This window comes from Syngnathus typhle, linkage group LG4 (genome assembly GCF_033458585.1).
Source record: "Syngnathus typhle isolate RoL2023-S1 ecotype Sweden linkage group LG4, RoL_Styp_1.0, whole genome shotgun sequence".
NCBI classification, from domain to species: Eukaryota; Metazoa; Chordata; class Actinopteri; order Syngnathiformes; family Syngnathidae; genus Syngnathus; species Syngnathus typhle.
The window spans coordinates 8,385,205-8,409,949 of record NC_083741.1 but is presented as its reverse complement, the minus strand read 5'-3'; the positions used below and the strand labels follow the sequence as shown (position 1 = coordinate 8,409,949).

General features: G+C 39.9%; 1 protein-coding gene and 1 long non-coding RNA gene across 5 annotated transcripts in view; one reads left to right on the top strand and one right to left on the bottom strand.

Moving 5' to 3' along the window:
- Positions 1-4,179: 4,179 nt before the first annotated feature.
- LOC133152875 (uncharacterized) lies at positions 4,180-11,938 on the bottom strand. Its single transcript, XR_009714198.1, has 2 exons — positions 11,616-11,938; positions 4,180-4,572 (listed from the first exon to the last, which is right to left on the bottom strand). It is a non-coding gene; the product is annotated as an uncharacterized LOC133152875 (long non-coding RNA).
- The window catches only part of LOC133152842 (C-myc promoter-binding protein-like), a 39,057-nt gene continuing 19,623 nt past the window's right edge, over positions 5,312-24,745 (top strand). For all 4 annotated transcript variants that reach the window (XM_061276758.1, XM_061276757.1, XM_061276756.1 and 1 more), the window contains exons 1-5: positions 5,312-5,560; positions 14,451-14,781; positions 17,651-17,897; positions 19,608-19,677; positions 24,002-24,171. In XM_061276758.1, the coding sequence (XP_061132742.1) occupies positions 14,474-14,781; positions 17,651-17,897; positions 19,608-19,677; positions 24,002-24,171 (795 nt within the window). In that variant the 5' untranslated portion in view covers positions 5,312-5,560; positions 14,451-14,473. The remainder of the gene's footprint in view (positions 5,561-14,450; positions 14,782-17,650; positions 17,898-19,607; positions 19,678-24,001; positions 24,172-24,745) is intronic.

Sequence of the window (24,745 nt, the reverse complement as noted above, 5' to 3'; positions counted from 1 at the left end):
AAGACTCCACTGACAAAACAGGCAGTGCTGCACCTCTCACTGTACAGCAACGGGGGTCACATTACATGCACCAAGAGAAGTATTCCACCTTTATTCATCAATGTAGAAACCTGAGACGTGTGTCATAGTGTAAACTCATTGTAGTCTCTTCATAAAAATGTCTTGCTTTGTCGAGCATCATGGCGTCAATTATGATTATGGTTTGTTTTTTGGTTCCATCATAATAGTTGCTCATCCTATGTGGGTTCTGTTTGGTTTCAATTTAATTATACTTTAAGGCTGACTGTGGTCCAAATGTGATTGTTCGTTAATTTATCACACATCTCAATTTGATCACTGCTTGATATCGTTCAATCTGGTAAACCAGCTCGGTGGCTTAGTGGTAGAGTGTCCGCCCCGGGACTGGAAGGTTGTGGGTTCAAACCCCGGCTGGGTCACACCAAACACTATAAAAAAAAAAATGGGACCCATTGCCTCCCTGCATGGCACTCAGCATTAATGGTTGGAATTGGGGGGTTAGATCCCCAAATGATTCCCGAGCGCAGCATCGCTGCTGCTCACTGCTCCCCTCTCCCCCCAGGGGATGGATTAAAATCACATGGGGATGGTGTTAAAAACAGAGGGCAAATTTCACCACACCCAGATGTGTGTGTGACGATCATTGGGACTAACTTTAACTTTAAACAAAATACTCATATTAAAGTCAAGAACAAATCAACAGTGGAATGAGTAAGTATGGTTGCTGAGGAAATAAAAAAACATTTTTAGTTTTTAACGTATTGTTAGGTTCAAGAAGGCATGGAGAGAGAGAGAGAGAGAGAGAGAGAGAGAGAGAGAGAGAGAGAGAGAGAGAGAGAGAGAGAGAGAGAGAGAGAGAGGAGAGAGAGAGAGAGAGAGAGAGGAGAGAGAGAGAGAGAGAGAGAAGAGAGAGAGAGAGAGAGAGAGAGAGAGAGAGAGAGAGAGAGAGAGGTGGGGGTGAGAGTGGACAGGATGAGGGTGAAACCCCTGGCCTCTGGTCAAATCATAGCAGGGAGTATTTTACGATGTTGTGTAAACAGTACAACTTTGATTGCGTCCTCTGCTAGTCAATCAGTTGAAAAGATCTTAGCACTTTGTTCTACTACTTTTGTTAAGACAGGACAAGCTAGGTAAATTATTACAGGTTACATTCCAACATAATCAGAGGATCAAACTAATCTATCAAGCCTAACAATCTTCCTTTTAAACATTTAACATTATAATTGTATTAATTTGTATTCTATATTGTGTCGTATATAAAAACTAGCGTTAAGGTGTGTCAGACAGGCAAAGGCATATGTATGAATTTACCAAGACGCTCATTTTTATAGTTGTCTTCAATTGTACCCGACCGTTCAAAGATGCGTGTAAAATAATCAAACTGCGGAATAATCATCCGACAAGGACATGTGAGCTGCTGTATTGACTTTTGTGGTATTATTCATGTCTCCATCTTTTGTGCTGCCCGTAAGTATCCAGAGCAATCATTCCCCTCCGTCACATTAAAGACTGTAACCCAAGCCAAGGCCAGTCACTCAAATGGAAAACCCTTATACTCTATACTCCCTTAGATATAGAGAATACTTCGGTGACTGATAGGGTGTGGCATAGTGTTACATTTCAGTCTATCTGGGACCTTTTTAGCCCTCAAGATAGCTGATGTGCAGTCCAGCATTGTTCACGGTATGTATTAGTGAAGAATTACAAATTGTATTCATATATACATATATAAAGTGACCCCTCGCCACTTCGCGCTACACTTTTTGCAAATGCGCTGTTTTTTCATTTATTACATCCGTTGCGGCGGGACAAACCAAACAAGGTAATGGGTGTTGCCAAACGGAAATGCGAGTAACAAACATGGCGAATCCGCCATGTTTAAGACGAATCCGCTTTGTATATTACTTGGTGAGACTTTTGTAGTCCAAACAACTCAAGGATGCCAAAGTGAAGAAATCAAAATGTTCCGTTGTTGGACGCGTCAGTGCTGCAAACCTCAAGCTTTAATTATGAACTCTAGATTCATGTTTTCTATTTTTCATGTATTACAGATTGCAACCCAAATATTCATGATCTTAACGTGACTTCAGTTTTGCCTTGCATCTCTTTGCTGACATACAATCCTTGGCAGCCTTTCAGTCTCCCATTACACTACTTTATTGGTCTGATCACATCCTGTGTGTTTGCTGACCTCTAATGCATGCAAAAATACTAGGTGGGGTGTCTATGATGATTTTGTATTTCTTCAGACGAGCTGTGTGAACATTCACGAAGCTGAATAAAAAAATCAATAGCGGAGACTGGAGAGAAGAAAATTCCAGTAACTGCGTGAGTGTGTGCACTCAATAGGCAACTTCCGTATGTCAAACAACAGATCGCTTTTAGCGGCAGATTTATGTCACCTCACTTCACTATGTTTTGTAGCAGATGTTATCGTCGTGTTTAACTCATTGAAATGTCACTTTGCCTTCCAGGATGATGACTACGTTTGGACTGATGGCACGGTTGAGGATTTTCTTCACTTTGATGTCGGATATGGAGAGCCCAATCGTACTTCCGGTGACTTTGTACTGATGTTGGAGACTAGCAATGGATAAAATCATTGAAGTACATGATTGTGGGTTTGCTCTGATGTGCTATGAGAACATTCCATGACTGCCAACTCAACATATAAAAGGAATCGTCATCATTGATCTTGTCAACATCACGACGACATCCTACTTTTCACATTCAATTGCACGTGGCTCTTTCAATGTTTACTACTTTCTAGATTCACAGGTTCATCCGCCCGTCATTGACCACGCTCTGCTCTCCGCCTGCCCTGGCCACCAAGAAAAACGCTGTTGTATATTTGAGCCACAATATTGTTTATGTATTTTGGTATCAGCGTGTGACAACAGTGTTGAAGAGTTTTTGTAACAACATTTGCTCATATCAGCATCACAGGCACCCGCCTGTATTGTAGACACAATCCAAAAGATTTCTGTTCCAGTATTTGACCCCAGCCACTGGTATACCGCGTATGACTTCTGCTAATTTGCAGGTCTTCAATTATCAACAGTTTTCTGAGCCCAAGGTTATTTTGTCTCAGTTTGAATAGATTTTGTATGTTAGGTGCATGTCAAGTATATCCCCACTTTGGTTTTTCATTTCTCTTCTTCAATACAGAACTTCTGTGTTCTGTGGGTGCATGTGCCATTTGTTTTCATAGTTACAGATAGAAAGAAAGACTGATTTGACATATTCACAAATAGTCTCAATCATCATTTACATAGTAGTGTTTCAAAAACAATATTGTTTTCAATATAGATTTCAACTCCGCCACCTATTTTATTGCTTCTGCATCTTTTTTTAAGCCACATTTGATCCACGTTTTCGATATTGCAGTGACGTTGAGAAGTTTGTCTAATGTGTTAACATGGTCCTGTATTTTTCAAAGTTGGCATTTAATTCCTGCTTTCGAAGTGGATTATGGACAGTTTTCTTTCCTTATTGTGAAGTTATTAAATTGATATTCCAAGTAGTACCCACATTTGTCTCAGTTTGCGTATTTCTCCAGTTCATCCATCGTTTTGATCGGTATTGGTTTGGTGTTTTCTGGGGATGATTCTTCCGGCTTTCCGAACATTTTACAATTTGTCGTCCAAGTGCTTTGTATTTTCCCTTCCTTTTCAGTTGGCAAGCTCTCCGTGCAATGGTTGCAATTTGCTTGTTGAGATTTTCGTTAATGCCAACATTTGATCCTGTTTCAGTCGAGCAACTTTGTGCTTAATGCTTATAAATCTCAGTAGTACCTACCACACGGTTTTCACTCACCCTACCTCCAGTTGCCCCCCACCCTACCTCCAGTTGCCCCCCTTTTGGGCAGGAGTCAGTAGAAATCCACATTTGCCTTGTCCAGCAATATCTTTTTTGTTGTAATTAATTTCATATTGTTGGTCGATATCTTCTACTCTGTTGGTGAGAATTTCTATCAGCTGCTGCTAGGCGCCGCCATAATCAACAATAACTGAATCCTTCGCTATGTGCTACAGTACACTTTTCCAGTAATCATTTTACCTTCCATTTGAGAGCATTTGCGTTTGCCCACCACCAGATAGCACCAAAGAACCGTACATGATCATATATTCCGTTTTATCTAGGAGACTAATTATTACTGACTTCAAATGTTTAGATAGTCATTTATTTTATGAAAATGCCTACATATATATAAGGTAACATGGAGGAACACTGGTTAGAACGTCTGCCTCACAGTTAGGAGGGTGCAGATTCGATTCCACCTCCGGACCTTCCTGTGCGGAGTTTGCATGTTCTACCCGTGCCTGCGTGGGTTTTCTCCGGGCACTCCGGTTTCCTCTCACATCCTAAAAAACAAGCATGGTATATTGACTGAGCACTCTAAATTGTACAATTGCCCCTAAGTGCGAGTGCGGATGGTTGTTTGTCTCGGTGTGCCCTGCGATTGGCTGGGAACCAGTTCAGGGTGTCCCCCGTCTACTGCCCGATGACTGCTGGGATAGGCTCCAGCACGTCCGTGACCCCCGTGGGGACTAGCTGACGGAAAAACAAACAAAAATGTTTTATTTGTCATACTGCATAATTTGTGTACACTTTGAAACAGACAACATTTGAATGAGTTTCAGAAAGATTTTTGTCGAATGAAGACGACAACTACTATTGTAGCGGATAGTGTTCTCACACAGTGATATGGACTTAGAGTGGACTGTGTGGGAACACTATATGTCAACTCAACACCCCTAGTGACGAAATAAACTACCTAACAGTCATGTACTTTATAGTTTTATTTCATTTTGCTCATGTACACAAACTTAACTTGACAACACTTAGTATTTTCAACTACAAATGTTAATCACTATCTGAAGTAATTCAAAGAAGTTGTTAGTTGCTAGTTGTTAGACTGGCACAAAATCCAACACTCATTCACCACGCTTATTTTTGCAACCAACATCATCAAACAATTCTGTCAAATTCGACCATGGGAATATCTCACTTCTAACGCTATGTCCCAATTTTTCCCCCCACCTGATAATTCACCAGGTTGAAGCTCTCAACCAATCAAGAGCTTTAAACTTCATCTCTATTTGCGTTTTTTGTTGTTGTTGTTCTGTGAAATACATTGTCAACAGTGGGTTGTTGTTTGTTCTTCACTTGCATATAAATGAAACAATTTGTGCTGGAATTAGAGATGAATTTCCAAATTCAATGCTGACGGAATTAGGCCATCGCAGGTGTGTCTGCGTGCGCATATGTGCCGCGGCTGTGTACGTGCGCGCGCACGCGCCGGGTAGCGGATCTTCCCCATCACAAGCAAAATGGCGACTGAGCGGACAGCCGACCCGGCTCGGCGCGGTGACTGACAGGGGAGGCAATACGTTTCACTCGACCAGACTCAAAACAGTCACGTTGTGAGGCGACTGGATAAACGCACGGAACGATGGCTACCACATGAATGCAGTAGCACCGGTAGATGACAACCGACGAAGCTGCGCCCGGAAGACTAAAAATAACGTTTCCAACTGGGGTAAGTAGGGAATGATGAACGTAGTTAGTCGAAGTGCAGCTGCTGCCCGTTTTCTTTAACAGAATTGCTTTAAAGCGTAGGACCGAGCTGTCGCTCACACTGTCACCATCGTTGCCTTCTCCCATTTGTCTGTCACGGCTCGAGACTGAATTTTGTCATTCTCGCGGAGGATGTTACGCGTGTCGTGTTCTCCTTCCACGCTACCTTCCTACAATGTGCGCCACAGGTTGTTGCAACCCACGCCAGTTGTCGATTGCTGAGATCACCTGAGCTGCTAGCGGTGAATTTAAGTAACATTGCCGTCAACCCATATGGCTCCATCGCCGATGTGTTATTTAACCCCCCGAGTACGTTGTGGTATTTTGCTATAAATACATCAAAACACTGTGTAAACCCCCTTAGCTTCAGGTTATTTTGGGGTGACGGTGTTAGAAACCCATCTCTTGTTCTGTTAGAAGAATCAGTGAGCAAGGAGTCCTGTGTCGTCATTTAGTGTAAAGGCTGCCTGTGGGGCTAAAAAACTTTCATTCTTCATAGACATAAACTTGTCTTAGACAGCGTCCCTTGATAATGCAGTAATAAAGGAGCCTTGTTGTTGAGTACTGTAGTTGTTTTGGAACTTGGCTTTGATATTACCTTAGGTCTTGTATATATAAATACTACCGTAATTTCCAGACTATAAGTCCGACTACTTGCACAGGTTTTGAACCCTGCGACTTATAGTCTGGTGCGGCCCATCTATGGATTTTTCATGATTGTTATGATATTGTAAAACTATTTGTTCATTCATTGAAGGTGCGCCTTATAGTCCGGTGCGCCTTATAGTCCAGAAAATACGGTAAGTGACTCTGAAAAAACAAAAATTGTAGTAAAAAAGTCTTTCAGAGGGATGCAGCACTCTTGCTAAGATAATTAGGGCATGACCACAGAACCATCAAATGTTTCACTGTAAATCACAGGTGTCAAACTCAAGGCCCAGGGGCCAGATACGGCCCGCCACATCATTTTATGTGGCCCGCGAAGACAAATTGTGCATCAAATTCATGTCAATATTAAAATTACTAATTGTTTTCACTTTTAAAAAATGGATCTATTGCTAGCAATTTTTATTACCATTCATATTTTTAAAATATGTTAACAGTTTTTCTTAGTCTCTGTTTTGAAAACTAGTTATTCATCGAGTCACTCACTAGTTTGTTGAGTTTTTTACACTATATATAATTTGAGACATTCAGACATTTATTTGGGTTGGCAAGTTCAATGGCCTTTCGAAGGAAACCATGACAATGATGCGGCCCGCGCCAAAAATAAGTTTGACACCCCTGTTGTAAATTGTCAACAATGTTGCAAGAAACGTGCTCAGGAAAAAAAGACGCAAATGAACTGCTAAAGATTTGAGAAGACTCAAACATGAAGCTACTAGGAACCCATTAGCCTTCAGTGCTACCATATTCTGGAACTTCAATCTACCAAAGTACTCGGTTTTTAGTGCTCAGAGACATGGCCAAGGGATGGAAGGCTGACAGCTGACCACTACTGAACAAAACATACATGTTGAAACGCCAAGACTGGCCCAGGAAATATCAGAAGACAGACTTTTCAAAGATTTTATGGACTGATAAAATGAGACCGACTATTGATGGACCACCGGGATCAGTATTGGCCACAGAGCTCAATTAGGTGTACTTAGGCTGCTGTGCTGTCAATCAAAGTGTGGTAGAGCTGAGTAGAAGTTTTTGGTGTAAAAATTAAACAAGTACCTCTTGAAAGTCTTTCCTTTTTTACTGTTCAAATGTTGGGTTTTCATTCGGGCTAATGTTGAAAATGTCTTGGTGTCAAGAAAAACAGTTTGTAACCATTTTGCAAACGTCTTAACAAACATTTAATTTGTGGGTTTTATTCGTTCTTTGTTTTCACAGCCAAATGCCATCAGTATATGACAAAAGTAAATAAATTTGATGTTCCAATACTTAATTTACAAAATACTAAGGGTGTATTCAGACCAGAAAAGTCCTTCAGTTCGCTTGTTTGGTCCGGACCAAAACCGGACTTAATTTTTTTCGTTAAGTGCGGTTCCTATTCAGACTGTACATTTTGCAAGTGAAGAATACACATCCACTCTTGTGGCGATCTTTGCTCCCATTGGACAGCAATGACCAGGGCGGCACACAAAGCAGACCAGGAAATGGAGAAAAACATGCGAGTCCTATGTGCTGCGTTCCTGCTCTGCATATTTGTGCTGTTGGTTCAGATCTACGGTATTTGTATTCACACCTGAAGCGAAGCGCACCAGAGTTGTTTGAAAGCAAACCGAGACCACTTGAAAAAGTGGGGCTCGGTCCGTTGCTTTAATCCGCACCACGATTTGTTTGGGTGTATTCACACATGCACAAAAGGTCCGGACCAGCGTTACAATCGAACCCTGGTTCAATTAATGTGGACCAGTCAAGTCTGAATACACCTCAAATGTCTTCCTTTTGTTCCAAAAAGCCTGTTAAGCATTTGTCATCTTGTCCTTCCTTGACCTGCAGCATTCTGCTGCAACTCCACATCTCAAAGGCCTCTTTTTCCTCATTTTGGTACAAAGAACAGCTTTCCCTACCATACAAAAAGATAATACTCTGCATTAAAAATTCCACCAGTTGTTCCTTTGGTTTCAGGCCAATCTCGTTTGGGTTCTACAATCCAATTATCTGACTGGTGGCATGTCGTGCAATTGCTAATCTGCGCTAATCTCTATTGTACATTCTGCATCCAAACCAACTATGGAGCCTTGTTATCTGAAACAGTCTACCTGGCTGATTGTATGTTGTGTTAGTAAATCTCAGTTGTGAGGCAGAACCCTACCTCCAAAATATTTTAGGTCTCCTTTTAAAGACACCTGGAATTTACAATTCACATTGTATAGTAGTAATAGTAAAGTTAATTCAATTTATAATAGACGATAAATCAATGAATAATGGTTTGAATTGTGATTGTGGTCTCCCACCCACTTCTGGGGGTCTCTCCTTTCAGTCTCCTCTTCCGGATGTGAACCGCAGGCTGTATTGTGTTAAGAGCCGGCTAGTCTAAGACTGGACACTTTATCCCCCTGATTGTTTTGTTGCATGATAAAGCTTCACCTGGTTAGTTTGGATTCATTTTTCTATAAATTGACAGACAAAATGATTTTCAGAATTTATTCTTCTTCAACCATCACAAGTTAAGTCATCAATAATGGGTGGACTCGCTGTGATGTGAATCGTGCAAACCAGGCTCCCCATGCAATATGTTGGATTGTTATTTTCAGTTGTTTCTGTTAGTATTTAGTAAAAAAAATCACAGAATTACAACTATGTCTGTGGATTGAAAGTGTAAGCATAAGATCATGAACATGCTAAATTCTCTGCTGAAATACTGCCGTGTCATAAATGCAAATTAAAGGCAACACCTCCCTGCGCAAGTGCCACATGACGGGTGGAAGAATGACGATCATGCTCACCATGCGTCTGAATCAGCTAAAAATACAATGCAGACCAAAGCTGCAACATTATACCATCATAACATTATAATATCACATGATTTACCTCTGGTTGTTTTGCAAAAAAAATAATAACTCAATTTGACCTGCAAAAAATGGTTTATGTGCAAAACAACCCAGGAAGTTGGGTCAAATTGACCCAATTTGTAACCCAGATTGGGTTAAAAGCATTTTTTATGGGTGTACAGTCGAACTGAACCGTTTAAACGAGTTTCAAAAATCATTCCCCCCCTATGAATCCGCACGCTTGCACAGGTTTACCGTGACGACTCACAGAAGGCTACTCAGAGGACGTGCTAAGACCTGTGGTAACTCGCACTGGCTCTGCCTCATCAAAGTACCGCAGAGTGTGAACAACGGGTTCATCATCTTCTCCAGTGCTACGCATACTTTGGGAAAAAAGTGTTGGATATATAGTATATATATACTTTTTTTTTACCATTTTTCCGTGATATGTCACGTAAAAGTGACATGGAAATGAAATGAAACAAAATGAAACAAAACAAAATGGCATTATATGTACCTTTCGAAAAAAAAAATTCAAAATGTTTTCTTTCTTTAATTTATTTGCATTTTATTAAACCTACAAATGTGTCAGATCATTTTGCCGTACCCTCTATGTACTTTCTGTCATCTAATGGAAGAACATTGATTGTTCTACCTGTTATTATATGTGGTCGGCACAGATCAATTAAGAACAACAATAATAATCAAAATAGAAAGTAGATTTTTGCCCAAATCATTGACGTTGAATCATTTTTATTCATGGTGCACTTAAGAGCCACATCACACTGGTTGGCAATCATTGTTACAAAGCACAGGGGGAAACACTGATTGACCTGAAAGAAAGCCTCAGCTTGGTCTTTTGGTACACAACACAACATAGTTATAAACAGAATATTTTGTTCGGACAATGAAAAACTTATTTGCTGTTGATGCATCCAACAACGGAACATTTTGATCTTTCTATTTCGCCATCCTTGAGTTGTTTGGACTACAAAGGTCTTTCCGAGTACCGTAATTTTCCATGTATAATACGCCCCCATGTATAATACGCACCCTAAAAATGGCATGTCGATGCTGGAAAAAAGCCTGTACCCATGTATAATACGCACCCAAATTTTGACTCCTACTTAAGTCCGTAAACGTAAAATTATTTCAGAAAAAATATCATCTTTGGGAACAACCGGATGTTATTCTGCCGGTCAGTATCACTGCGCATGCGCTAGCAAACTCGATAGCGAAGAAATGTTTCGGATTTGTGTAGGGTACATTGTGACAGCAAACGGGCAGGTGATCGAGCAAGCGTCTGATACGAGAGCATTGTGTTCGTATGGAGCGTGTTTGAAGTGAACAGCAGAGAAGAAAGGAACAAGGCAAAGGGTTGTGAAATAAAATATTACCTGTAATACGCATTTAGGTTTAGAACTGAACTCTCGCTCTTTAGTATATAGCTGACGTGTCTTGCGCATCCGTTCTGTGCATCTGTAATGGCGGCCTCCGTATGATATCCGGTTTGCGATGGAGATTAAAAAACAAACAATATTTGACAATAACACACCATCACGGATTGCACCATCGCATCAAACGATGTGTCGTCAATTATGAATTTTACTAAGTGTGTTGGGCAGGATGGCTGAATGCGATGCGCGATTGACAACAAACAAAAAGAAAGGTGATTTCAAGTTTTATTTCGAGGGAGATTTTCAAAAAAAAAAAAGAATAAAATTGTACCCATGTATAATGCGCACCCCAGATTTTAGGGCAATAAATTAGTTAAATTTTGCGCATTATACATGGAAAAAGACGGTAATAAAGATGGCGGATTTGTGCAAACGTTTTGCAACACCCATTATCTTGTTTAGTTTGTCCTGCCCCAACTTATGTGATTTAATAGATAAAAATACGTTATAAAAAACTGAGAAAAATGAATAGAGTAAAAAGTAGCCCCACAAAAATATCACTAAAGTATCTCTGCAGCACCTGGAGGGATAGATTACACTTTTTTACGCCCCTGGAGACTCCAAATACGCAAGAAAATGAATTTCAAAGCAGAAAATGTGATATGCCACAATGAGTGGCATGCTGGATCTGACCTCTGGCCTGTATTTCTGACACCGGTGTATAAGCGAAATATTTGCACCAGCGCTGGAGCGCTAGAGAAAGAATGAATGCGAGTTGCTGTCGTATTTAGAATTTATTTTTATATTAGGTAAAAAATTGCCTTTAATTCTGTATTTAAATGACACTATGAGCTTTGCCAAGTCAAACAATACTTAAGATGTGTAGAAATGAGCGAAAACTCAAGTCTCTAATGTGAAAACACCAGAGGTCAAGAAACCTGAGACTCAGCTGAGTGAGAGCCTGGGTGCAAAGCTGACCGGCCTGAACTTGCTGACTTAATATCACTGCAGAGTTCAAACGAGCTCACTGAGATGTCCAAACCCCAAGCACTCATCCACAAGAGGTTTGTCCGAGACAATGTGATAGCGTGGCTGTCTTGACTTAAAAGCAGCAGGGCTGGTGAAAACTCACCGAAATGGATCTCTGTTGAGGTTCTAACAGCCAAGTCACTGCTCTGGGCTCCAGCTGTGTAGACACTGAGCCGAGGTACAGCCACAGCAGGGCAGACACATGGAGGAGGTAAAAAGGAATGTGCTCAAGAACATAAACACAAGTTAACCCAACATCTGCTTTTAGTTAGACCAGAAGGGCTGGCTTTAGGATTCTGAAACTTAATGACATTAGGTCATATAACTAATCTATGAGGACAGATGAAATGGAAATGAATTAAATTAAGGTTATTAACGTTTCAACATGTGCATAATTAATGTTTTTGCACACACAACCATCACATCTTCAATTAACTTATGCAAGAATTAAACCAAAATTAAACAATGTAAAAACTAAATAGAAAACCAGTCAAGAACCAAACTAGCATATGGTTTATTTGTATCTTATTCAAGTGTGACTTTTTGACTTAGGTTTTGACGTAATGTCTTTACCCCTCAATGGTGGATGCACTTTTTTTTTTGGTCCGACCAAGAATCATCGTTATTCTGCATGAATCCAGCCCACCACATAACGACCATAAGAACAATGTGAGGTTTCGGCAATTATAGCGTTCATCAGTGGGCCTTTGGCTGTGGGAAACAGATATCCCCAAAAAAACTTTCCACCACAGGAACTTGCATACAATTTCAGAGCAGTTAGCATCATTCTGTTTGGATGCCACCAATATTTTTTTTTAGCTTCCCTGTTTAGAGGTACAACAGAAGAGCAGATTCCTGAACAACGAAACATAATGATGGACCTGAAACTAAGTGAAGCAACACGAAAGGCACTACTAAGTACAGACTATGCTACGTAAAACGTTTGCGGGCTGCTTATTAACACAAAGGATTTCTGGCAAAGAAAGGTAGAACAATCTATGCCGATGGCCGCCTGCCTAAATTATACGTGTTGTGTGTCAGTATTCTAAACATATTTAAAAAAACAACCAAAAAACAACAACAATGTGGTAATACTGCAAGGCAAATTTAAGATTAAAATAATGTACTTGCATCTCCAAGATCCCTATTTGCTAGTTTGCGCAAAGCTAACCTGAGAATTTGTCATATTTTTATTGTTTAATATCTTGCTTTAGATCCAAGGGATTAACCTCCCAAAAAAGAAAGAATAAATTCAAAAGTTAGAAAGTTGCACTTCAAATGTAGTTGTTGATTCACTTGGCAACTTGAAAATCATTTCAATCAATCAGAGTGTCATTTGCAGAGACTATTAATAAAAATCAGAGGAATACATCATTTGCCGAATAATTTGGAATGTGGTGCAGTAATAAATCAAAATAAAAAAACAATAGAATAAAGCTTACAAAGCTGCATGCTCAAACATTGCAGTTTGTGGACATCATTGCCACAGGGCTTCAAAATACAAATCTTTGTGTCTTTGCTTCACATTTCTCAACTTTTAAGGCAGATCAACCAACACACCCTGCTAATAAAATGAAGTTCCCACACTCTTAATAAATGTCCTCTGGATTACGATTTCAATTGGGGAGACGGACATGAATTACCAAATCTGTTTTCAATGAAATGGCTTTGGGTGGTTATGGAATGTTTCTACAGAAATCGGTCTGATTTTCTTTACCATTTGTGTGTTATATTTTTTTATAAAAACCTTTGAGACATGCCCAGCTTACTGAACCAAGTTCTTCAGTAAAAAAAGTGAATATAAATATTTAACTTTATTGAACAATATTAAATCCATAATAAATAATAATTCATATTTAGCTAATTTGTAACTATTTTGCTCAATATGATGAGTACTGTTATTCTCATTTTTAATCTATGATCATTTATATCTACCGTTCAGAGCTGTGATTGAAAGAACTGAAATTAGCTTAGTATCGCTGTAGGCAAGAAGCTCCAAAGGTGTGTGTTGCATCCATCCATCCATTTTCTGAACCGCTTAGTCCCCACGGGGGTCACGGGCGTGCTGGAGCCTATCCCAGCCGTCATCAGTCAGTAGGCGGGGGACACCCTGAACCGGTTGCCAGCCGATCGCAGGGCACACAGAGACAAACAACCATCTGCACTCACACTCACACCTAGGGACAATTTGGAGTCTCCAATCGGCCTACCAAGCATGTTTTTGGGATGCGGGAGGAAACCGGAGTGCCCGGAGAAAACCCACGCGGGCCCGGGGAGAACATGCAAACTCCACACAGGGAGGGCCGGAGGTGGAATCGAACCCGCACCCTCCTAACTGTGAGGCGGACGTGTTACCCAGTGCCCCACCGTGCTGCCCTGGGATTTTAATAGCAATCAAAATTAGTGTGGATTGTGATTTTCTTCTTTTTATTTATTTATTTATTTTTATTTGTGTGTTGCAAATCTACTAATTTCAAATTTATGGATGTTATTTACTCAAGCGTGGTCATGTACACAACTCTTAAAAAATCTTATGGTACTGATTTTGGTGCAGTTTACAGGTTTTTTTGCACCAAGCCCTTCTCTCTAGAATCAAATTATAGCAGAGTTAAAAACAAAATCCGCTAACCCCGCGGTTTTTGAAAGCGACCAGTTGCCCACCATTATTAACCCCTACCCGAACTCAGCCAAGCATGAGCAGGATCAATTTGGATAAATTTTAAACAGATGAAATAGTTTCAAACAAGTTTATAGTTGCAACAATTTTGTACTGCACTGGGTGTTTTTAGGCCATGGAAAAAGTGTGTGGAGACAAAAAGCCACCACACACAGAAAAGTCACTGTTTTTAAAAATGTCTGTTTTATGTGGATCTTAAAACTTTTTTCTTTTCCTACAGTACAATTAACTTTAATTATGTATTTAATCTGTTTATGACAGGCACTTGGTGGTAATGGGAAACGATGGAGGATAAAGGCCCTCGTGTAGCTGACTATTTTGTGGTGGCTGGACTGACGGACTCATCCAAGCCTTTGGACCAGGAAATCCACTTTGACGATGCCTGCCACAAAACTGCCAAGCCCAAGTCGCCCATCACTGATGTGGCTGTGGTGATTCGCTCAATCGGTGACGAGGTGCCACCAGGATTTACATGCATAGAGACGACACCAAGTGGACATTCTGCTGATCTCAATAATGGAGGGCTGATGGCACCCCAGATTTTCCTATGCTTCAGGCGAGGTTGTGACAAGCCACCACTCATTGACCTGGGGTAAGAGTCTTGATCTAGCTTTGATCATTCTTGATTATTGTAGGTTTAATCCTTCTCAAATAGTGTGTGTGTGGGGGGGGGGGCGGCAGGGTGATGCCAGTGGGTCGTGTGTGACCCCAGCAAAAATGTTAATTAGTAGGATACAATGATATGCAGGTGTCTTATTCCAATTTTATTGACAAATTATACTGTTTATAGTCACCAAGGAGAGTTAGGAAGGTGTGAAAAAAAATTTCTTCCTGGGTGTAGGGGGGTGCATAACATAAAATAATTGAGAACTACTTTGTTAGGAATATTTATTAATCCAGCCAATCACGGGGCAAATATAGAGAAAAACAACCACTGATACTCAAATTCACACAGTCACTGAAGCAAATCTTAACTGGATGAATGTTACAAAATGGTGCGTTTCTTTCTTCCAGGGCAACAAATATTTCGTTGGGTCGACCAAAAACAAAAGAGCCTAGATTTTCTCTGTCTTTCAAAGACAATGAAACACAGTTGAAATGATGAATATCAAATATGATTTGCAACCCCGAGTGAAAGTAACGACGAATTTCAGTAGCATTTTACTTAACTAAATGTCTAAATTTGGGTCTGCAGGCTTGGAAGGCTCGTCTGAGGAGGACCGAGAGAGAAAACAGCTCTGTTAATGTATTCACGTTGAACAATACTACAGTGGCAGTCTCTTTCTGCCTGCCTTGCAGCTGTCGTCAGAATGTTGCTAAAAAAAAGCGTGAAGAACTACAGCTACAAGTGTCGTTTTCAGCAACATGTTTTGAAATAGAGTACTGGGAATTTCATTTGTTTACTAAGTTCTCCTGCTCTTTCATATCTTGCAAATTGTGACAACCGACAGCGGACGAATCTCAGACTACAAAGGACTTGTTCTTATCAGGCACTGACAAAGAGGCTCTGTTGAGACTGTCAGCAGCCTTTGTGTGCTGATAGTTGTGAGGGGATTCAATTTTGTTTGCACGAGTAGGACTAATGAGAACTGGACAGTCCTCTGTGTGGGCAAATGTATATATTACCGTTTTTTTTCCATGTATAATGCGCAAAATTTAACTAATTTATTGTCCTAAAATCTGGGGTGCGCATTATACATGGGTACAAAAAAAAAAAAAATTTTTTTTTTTTTTTTTTTAAAATCCGGATATGATACGGAGGCCGCCATTACAGATGCGCTTTCTTCTCTGTTCACTTCAAACACGCTCCATACGAACACAATGCTCTCGTATCAGACGCTTGCTCGATCACCTGCTTGTTTGCTGTCACAATGTACCCTACACAAATCCGAAACATTTCTTCGCTATTGAGGTTGCTAGCGCATGCACAGTGATACTGACCGGCAGAATAACATCCGGTTGTTCCCAAAGATGATCTTTTTTCTGAAATAATTTTACGTTCACGGACTTAAATTGGAGTCAAAATTTGGGTGCGTATTATACATGGGTACAGGCTTTTTTCCAGCATCAACATGCCATTTTTAGGGTGCGTATTATACATGGGGGCGCATTATACATGGAAAAAAACGGTATTTTTGATTTGTGACATTTCTAAGAAAATCCTAAATTTTAATGGCCCTCCGAAAGAAGCTATGACTACTATGCGGCCCGCGAAAAAAAATAGTTTGACACCCCTGCTTTAAAGCTTACGTATCACATTTATAAATTCTTCCGTTTTAAGTTTTACTCATTAAGTTGTGGTCTATATAAAGTGGAACGGCCATGCTTTTGCATTTGAATTCCACGTTTTTGATAGCATCACAGGTCCCTCTTTTCTACTTGTTTTGAGGTGCGGCTCAGAGCAAGCTGTTTTGGTGCGGTGTCTTTAAATGCAAATGAGATACTTCACACCAAGTTACGTATCATTTTGTGACTCTTTAATTTCCAACATAAAAACCCATGCTACCTTGTTAGCATGGGTTGTCATGTTGGAAAGTAAACAGACACGAAATGATAACTTGTTTTACCTCCTGCTTTGTTGCTTGCCAAAGTTCAATAACCCGCTTGTCAACACTAACAGTGAGACAGGTCTGTGTGCTGCGGCCAGTAGTGACAGACTGAGAATGTGTGTACGTGACGTGCACAGAAAACTGATTGACATTCTTCGGTTATGTGTTCACAGTCTCTGATTGGCCAGTTTTGTCACACCTTGACAATTTAAGAAATAATATTTAAAAATAAAAATTCATATTAATGAATGATTAATTATCAAAGACTGCATCCCAGAACCACCCGCAAAAAACAAAATCCGCAGCTTAGAAACGCTATATGTATTATTTAGAAATTGTATTGAAATTTACAACACATAGTGTTTAGGTTTATTTGAAGTGTAGTTTATCTCGTCAAGCAGTGCAAAATGTCCACATTACACTGTCTGGAAGTGACACATCCCGTACTAATCAAGAACGATGTGGTGAAGTTCTTGCAGAGGATTTATTGATCTATTGTATGTGTTCGACTTACCCTGTGTAGCATTTTCTAGCAATGACCTCCCAAAACCACTCCAGACAAAATTCTGTTGTTAAAATTCTAAGCTACGATTTAGGCGTATCAGCACCACAAATTCTCTATAGTTTTAATAGATCAATTAATGGAGGATAAATGCACAAGAGAGAAATTAATAGGTGCAGAAGAGGGAAATCAAAAGGGTTTTCGTTATTAATGTTCTTTTCAATAATGCTTCAACATTCATACTGCTGTACACCAAAGATGCTATTCTTCCTGTCGTTTATCTCAACTGATTCAAGCTTTGTATCTAAATTTAGAAGTCTACCTGTACCACACAATGATAGTCTCTTCTTAATAGGTTAACATATATTCCTTTTGTGTGACTGATTACTGCATTGGTCTTGCTCCCACAGCGTCCTCTATGAGTGGAAAGAGAGACTAAAGCAAGGCTGCCACCTTATCCAGACAACCCCCTCTGGTCGCCCAGCCAACATCAGTGGAAACTCTTCCCAACGCATCTATGTCACCTACCGGAGGGCACCTGAAAGCCAATCACATGCTGCTCTTGCTGTTACCGACATCTGTATCATTATCCCAAGCAAAGGAGAGACTCCTCCCCACACCTTCTGCAAGGTGGAGAAGAATCTTAACAGCAGTATGGTAAGACTGGGCTAAAGAGATGTTTGACATAGGGGTGGGCAATATAGCTTTAAAATTATATCATCACATTTGCTGTGGTGATATTTTTGAGAATATGGGAAATACAAACAATATATTTGTGATTTAAGGTTTGTAACGGGATTTTTATTGCACACAATATTCAGACCAACCTTTTTTTTCCCCCCCCAATTGAAATGTATGCCAAGTGCAAATGTAAAAGTGACAGCATGAAATTGAAACAAAAGTTGGCCTGTTAATGTTTTCCCTGCTGCGATAATAGTTTAATTATATCACTTATATCATTGAAACGAATAAATTCATCATCATTTGCAGGTGGCACGATGCACAATGGTTAGCACGCCCGGTCCACAATGCAAAAGTTGTCGGTTCGATTCCTCAAACCGAGCCTCGTCAATAATTTGATTGTGATGTCAGGCCTACTATGTTATTTTTTTAATAGACCACGGTGACTGGTAGATTGTCTCAAAGACCAATGCCTTTGCTGGTTCCTAAGGAAACTCACCAGCGCTGTCCTAGCGGTGCAGAAGTTTTACAATGAAATGAATAGAGCCATTAATCTGATTGTTATAGTTGAAGGAATAATGACTCAAAAATATCTTGTATATTGTTTAGTCCACCTTGTTGCTATGCCCCATAAGCCTTTATATGAATTAGTTGTGAAACTTGAGAACCTGCGTTTTGTTCACATGCTACGTGAGTCCACTTTCTATGACAGTTACAGACTTTAACAATATGGGAAAGCCAGCTGTTGCAGCTTTTAACAGAAAACATTTCCGCTTCTTCTAATGTATGGAGGTATGATAGCGATGACACATGTTCAACTACTTTCCGAACTCTGTTGCTTGAAACATGGCAATGAGCAATCTCAAATGCTCTGAGGCATATCAGTAAAGTTGGTCCCATTTTGTGTAAAGAGGTTGCACAGTCTTAGCGTAAAGCAAACATAGGAGCCACCCAAACTTATTACTTCCTACGACATGGTAACTACACAACTGGGATGCTTAAAGTATAGAAAGTTCAGGTCACCATTAAATTGCAGCCTGGGAATGATACATACTCAGTGACAGAAAAATTCACAAGGCCAGGAACAACAGAGTAAAAACGTCAAATTTTGAGAACCGGGTGTGGTCGTCACCAAGCAGCTGATTTGCACTTTGTTCAAAATTTTCAGTAAACTGTGGGATAGTCAGTGGCACACATTTTGATTGATTGATTGATTGATTGATTGATTGATTGATTGATTGATTGATTTTAATTGAATGTGCAAGAAATATTGCATTGTACCTCATTAGTTTGTCTTATTTGGTAGACATTTCATAACATAAAACAGCTCGATATATTGAGTATAAAAGAAACAGCTTTTTATGCGTGATTTTCATTCCAAGTGGTAAATACAAGGCAAAAAACTTTGAAAGCTGGCAAAGAAATGTTGGGCTGATATGCTGATGAAAAAAAGTTGGTGCGTATCTATAAAATGCCCTATAAAGTATTCATGATTTTGCACTAATTTGTCACATAAACTATGAGCCATAATGTCTGTCTCGCACCCATTCAGACAACTGGATCTTTTTCTCAATCCAAAAAGTTCAAAAGTCTGTGTTTCGTTGAAAACATGAGTAGAATCCAATTACATCCAGGTATTTGACATGAAATAATATGTTGTTTTTTCCTCTGATGTTCTTGTTTCAGTGGGGCTCCTCTGTCTACCTATGTTATAAGAAGTCCGTGACCAAAACCAACTCGATAGCATACAAAGCAGGTAAAACTTGCCATAGGGCATATACTGTATGTTTAAATACTCATGCTCAATGAAAATGTCTTGTATTGTGAACTGAATAGCTGAAATAATCTGAGCAATTAAATAGAAAAAAATATAGAATGTAGAAAAAGGCAGGCTTCCCGGGACTGATATGCTAAAATCAATCAATGACGTTGATAGAAAAGGCAGAGATAATTTTAAAAAATCCAATATTATGGAAGAAGAATATTTTTCAGTGAGTAAGCTGTGGTTACTTAAAGTTAAGAAAAGAATTGTGTTTGGTGTGTGCTTTCACTTATTTGTATTGTGGAATCAACACTTTTTCTCTGCTCTTTCTCTGATTCCTGGGGAGACTCATTTAGTTAGACTGGATGGATAAATAATATACAGTATTCATCCTGTGAGTAAAGTCAATTTTTTAGAATGCTGTTGCAAAAATGAATAAACACTGCTGAAAGTTTAGCAGAGAATCTCTAAAAACTACAGAATAACTGTCAGTTAATCACCATAAATGTGTGATTGTGTTCATTAAGAAATTCATAAGCTAACTTTCACCTGGTGGTGTACACATTTGTGTTTTGAACATGGTTTTGAAAATGGTATTTAACATTTAACGGTATGTGCAGTGTAAAGTTGTTTTTCATGGATAATTTGCATCTCTTGCAAAGATTTACATCATAGTAATAAATATTTATTACGTTATACTTAATGAAACAAACTTCTTTGATTTTTGCATCATGTTGTCAGAAGAAATGTGCCTTTGAAATACAATCCAAGATTTAACGCTTGGTAAGTTATCTGTCTCTCCAAATGGTTTCATATTGATTGAAGTCGTTTGGAAAAAATGCCATGACAGCTTTTTAAATCTGTCTTGAATTTTAAAAGTAAAGAGAGGAATGTTTTTCTGTCTTGCCAGTGAATAAGACAGTAAATTGATATAATATTTTTCTCAATGTTTATCTCCAGTGTTGTCGGTCAGATCAGGCAATATTTAAGCTTGGAAACAAACATGCTTATTCAACATCTGTCTTCATTTTGCAGACTGAGCAAACAAATCTCCCACGAACTTTAACTGTTGCATCGCTTTATTGGATGTTGTATTTAAATGTTGTAGAAGGAGTGGAGCTCTTTACAAGCCCTAGGCTTCGTCTCCCTCCTTGCACAGTTATTGATATAATAATATGTGCTAAACAATAAACTAACTAAACTAACTAACTAAAATGCGGGCTATGTAGTTGAATTGCTTAAATAACTAATCCGCCTGGGTAACTACAACTGGTTGGTCACACTTGTTACCCCCATGTGCTATGTTTATTGATTCATATCTCTTGGTGGAAATGGAGTACCATTTCCACCAATTTGATTGAAATCCAAGTTAAGCAGAAAGTTGACATGATTCAGCTGTTTATTTGCGACACATGAACTGTCATTTTTCAGTTCAACTGTATGTTAACATCTTTATTTAAGTTCCGCTTTCACTAAAGTATATAATCATACCGAAAAGGATTCAGCTCATTGACAGCAGTTTAACCTTTTGTTATTGTTGTTGGTTGAATTACCGTATTTTCCGCCCTATTAGGCGCACCGGGGTATAAGGCGCACCTTCAATGAACGGCCCATTTTAAAACTTTGTCCATATATAAGGCGCACCGGCCTATAAGGCGCATAAAATAGAAGCTTTACTGCAACAAACTGAGGTTGACTAGGGTTGCGGTATGCACCCACTAGCCAATAACCAACGAGCCCTCTGTAAACAATCGCGTTACTCAAACAATCTCCTATAAAATGATTGGAACTGACTAAAGTTCAATCTAACGCATTGGTACTACTTACCTATGTTTCCCTTCCATATCGATCCGTAGAATTACTCGAAACATTAACAGAGCAGCCTATTTTGACATGAAATAGCCTCGCGCGTATAGCAGCTATCGTTATAGCATTAGCCATCCGCAAAAACCCATGAGCCTCAGCTCGCAATCTCCCATGAGCCTCAGCAAAGTGTAAACAAACAATCGCGTCTCTCAAACGAGCTCCTATAAAATGATCAGAACTGACTAAAGTTCGATCTAACGCATTAGTACAGTGCTTCTCAAATAGTGGGGGGGGGGCGCGGTGCTATTCCTGGGGGGGCGCGTGTGACCCTGGGGAACAGGCTTTTTTTTGGCAGTACTAGAATAAAGTGTAATTGCGCGTTTACTACAGCAGGGGGCAGTGGCGCTCTCATTGCAGGGCTCGAAGCTTATTTTTTGCCCAAGTTGCCCTCGGGCAAGTTGGAGAAAATCTTACTTGCCCGAAACAAAATTTTACTTGCCCGAATTTTTTTGGAGTGGATTTTTACTTGCCCGACACATTTTTGCAATAAAAAAGACAACACTATAAGTTTTGCCTTCATATGCCTTCGTATCCGCCAACCGGAAACAAGCTCTGCTGGTGCGCAGGCGCAGAAGAGCCAGGGACGAGTGAGGGAGCATGCATTTAATTACGAAGCGCTTTGCCGTTATCAATGTATTGCAGACTTACACGAGAAACTAACCGCTCCCTAGAAAACAAAATGTCGGACCAGAACCGGCAGAAGTTGCGAGAAATTATGCACAAAATCGTGTTTTTACAGCTTGAAAACATGGTATTATGGCAGGGCAAGTTCGGGCAAGTGAGGAAAAAATTCTACTTGCCCGTCTGCCATCGCTACTTGCCCCGGGCAATCGGGCAATCGTTAGTTTCGAGCCCTGCATTGTTACTTCTGTCATGTTTGCGACAGTGCAACATTTTACGACTTACAAGACACGTTAGGATAGTCACGGTGGGGAGGGGGGGCGCGAATAGATTTCTTCTTGCTAGGGGGGGGCGTAACAGAAAATAATTGAGAAGCACTGCATTAGTACTACTTACCTATGTTTCCCTTCCATATCGATCCGTAGATTTACTCGAAACATTAACAGAGCAGCCTATTTTGACATGAAATAGCCTCGCGCGTATAGCAGCTATCGTTATAGCATTAGCCATCCGCAAAAACCCATGACCCTCAGCTCGCAATCTCCCATAAGCCTCAGCAAAGTGTAAACAAACAATCGTGTCTCTAAAACGAGCTCCTATAAAATGATCAGAACTGACTAAAGTTTGATCTAACGCATTGGTACTACTTACCTATGTTTCCCTTCCATATCGATACGTAGATTTACTCGAAACATTAACAGAGCAGCCTATTTTGACATGAAATAGCCTCGCGCGTATAGCAGCTATCGTTATAGCATTAGCCATCCACAAAAACCCATGACCCTCAGCTCGCAATCTCCCATGAGCCTCAGCAAAGTGTAAACAAACAATCGCGTCTCTAAAACGAGCTCCTATAAAATGATCAGAACTGACTAAAGTTCGATCTAACGCATTGGTACTACTTACCTATGTTTCCCTTCCATATCGATCCGTAGATTTACTCGAAACATTAACAGAGCAGCCTATTTTGACATGAAATAGCCTCGCGCGTATAGCAGCTATCGTTATAGCATTAGCCATCCACAAAAACCCATGACCCTCAGCTCGCAATCTCCCATGAGCCTCAGCAAAGTGTAAACAAACAATCGCGTCTCTAAAACGAGCTCCTATAAAATGATCAGAACTGACTAAAGTTCGATCTAACGCATTGGTACTACTTACCTATGTTTCCCTTCCATATCGATCCGTAGATTTACTCGAAACATTAACAGAGCAGCCTATTTTGACATGAAATAGCCTCGCGCGTATAGCAGCTATCGTTATAGCATTAGCCATCCACAAAAACCCATGACCCTCAGCTCGCAATCTCCCATGAGCCTCAGCAAAGTGTAAACAAACAATCGCGTCTCTAAAACGAGCTCCTATAAAATGATCAGAACTGACTAAAGTTCGATCTAACGCATTGGTACTACTTACCTATGTTTCCCTTCCATATCGATCCGTAGATTTACTCGAAACATTAACGGAGCAGCCTATTTTGAAATGAAATAGCCTCACGGGTACAACAGCTATTCGGTAACGCCCCCTGACTACAGTTACCGTAATGCTGGGAAGCGATGCGACCTTGTAATTTACTAGTCGTACTAAAACGTACTAAAACATTTTGGCAGAGCTCTGTGTACAACCAGTATGGATCAACAAATTCATCACTTGATCCATATATAAGGCGCACCGGGCTATAAGGCGCACTGTTGACTTTTGATAAAAATTTAGGTTTTTAGGTGCGCCTTTTAGGGCGGAAAATACGGTAACTCTGTTTAGTTGAGTTACAGATCTACTCTCCTGCGCTTAAATTGTTCTCACATGGTTGTTTAAAAAATGTTTCATTTAGGACTATTCAGCAGATATCCAGAAGAGGACTATGAGTCATTCCCACTGCCAGTATCTGTTCCTCTCTTCTGCCTTCCCATGGGGGCCACAATTGAGTGTTGGCCCATGAACACCAAATACTCACTCCCTGTTTTCTCTACATTTGTCTTGACTGGAGCCTCTGGAGAGAAGGTAGGCTGGATTACTTGATGGGTTCTTATCCAACCAATCGACTATCCAAACATCTGTGCATCATCATCAGAAGCAACAAACTGTTACGTAGATCCCAGTAACAGAAATGAAAACTTTCATCGATGCACTTATTGTGGGGGTATTTATCTGATAACTTGAAGATCTGACTTTCTAGGATCAAAAGACTGAACAGGACATGGAGTATTTTTTCATGGTTAATGTGTACACCTATCCGGGCTGTTTTCATTTGACCATTTAAGCCGAGACATGCTTATCTGGCTTATTGACATTTTTCAAGTTAAAGTGTGTATCCTACTCCAACCCTATCACCCACTTGCATACTACCGTTACTCACCATTCCATGCATCCACATAACAATACACTATACACAAAACACTTTTCATTTCTTTAATATTTAAATTGCTTTTTTTTGGGCCACGTTCTGAGTAATTTATTGTCAAAGTCCTCATAATAACACACAGGACATAGAGACACTCAGTTGTCCTTAGCTCTGTCTTCATCAGCAAACAACCAAGTTTGTGTGCTGATTAGGTCTTTTTTTTCTTTGATCAGT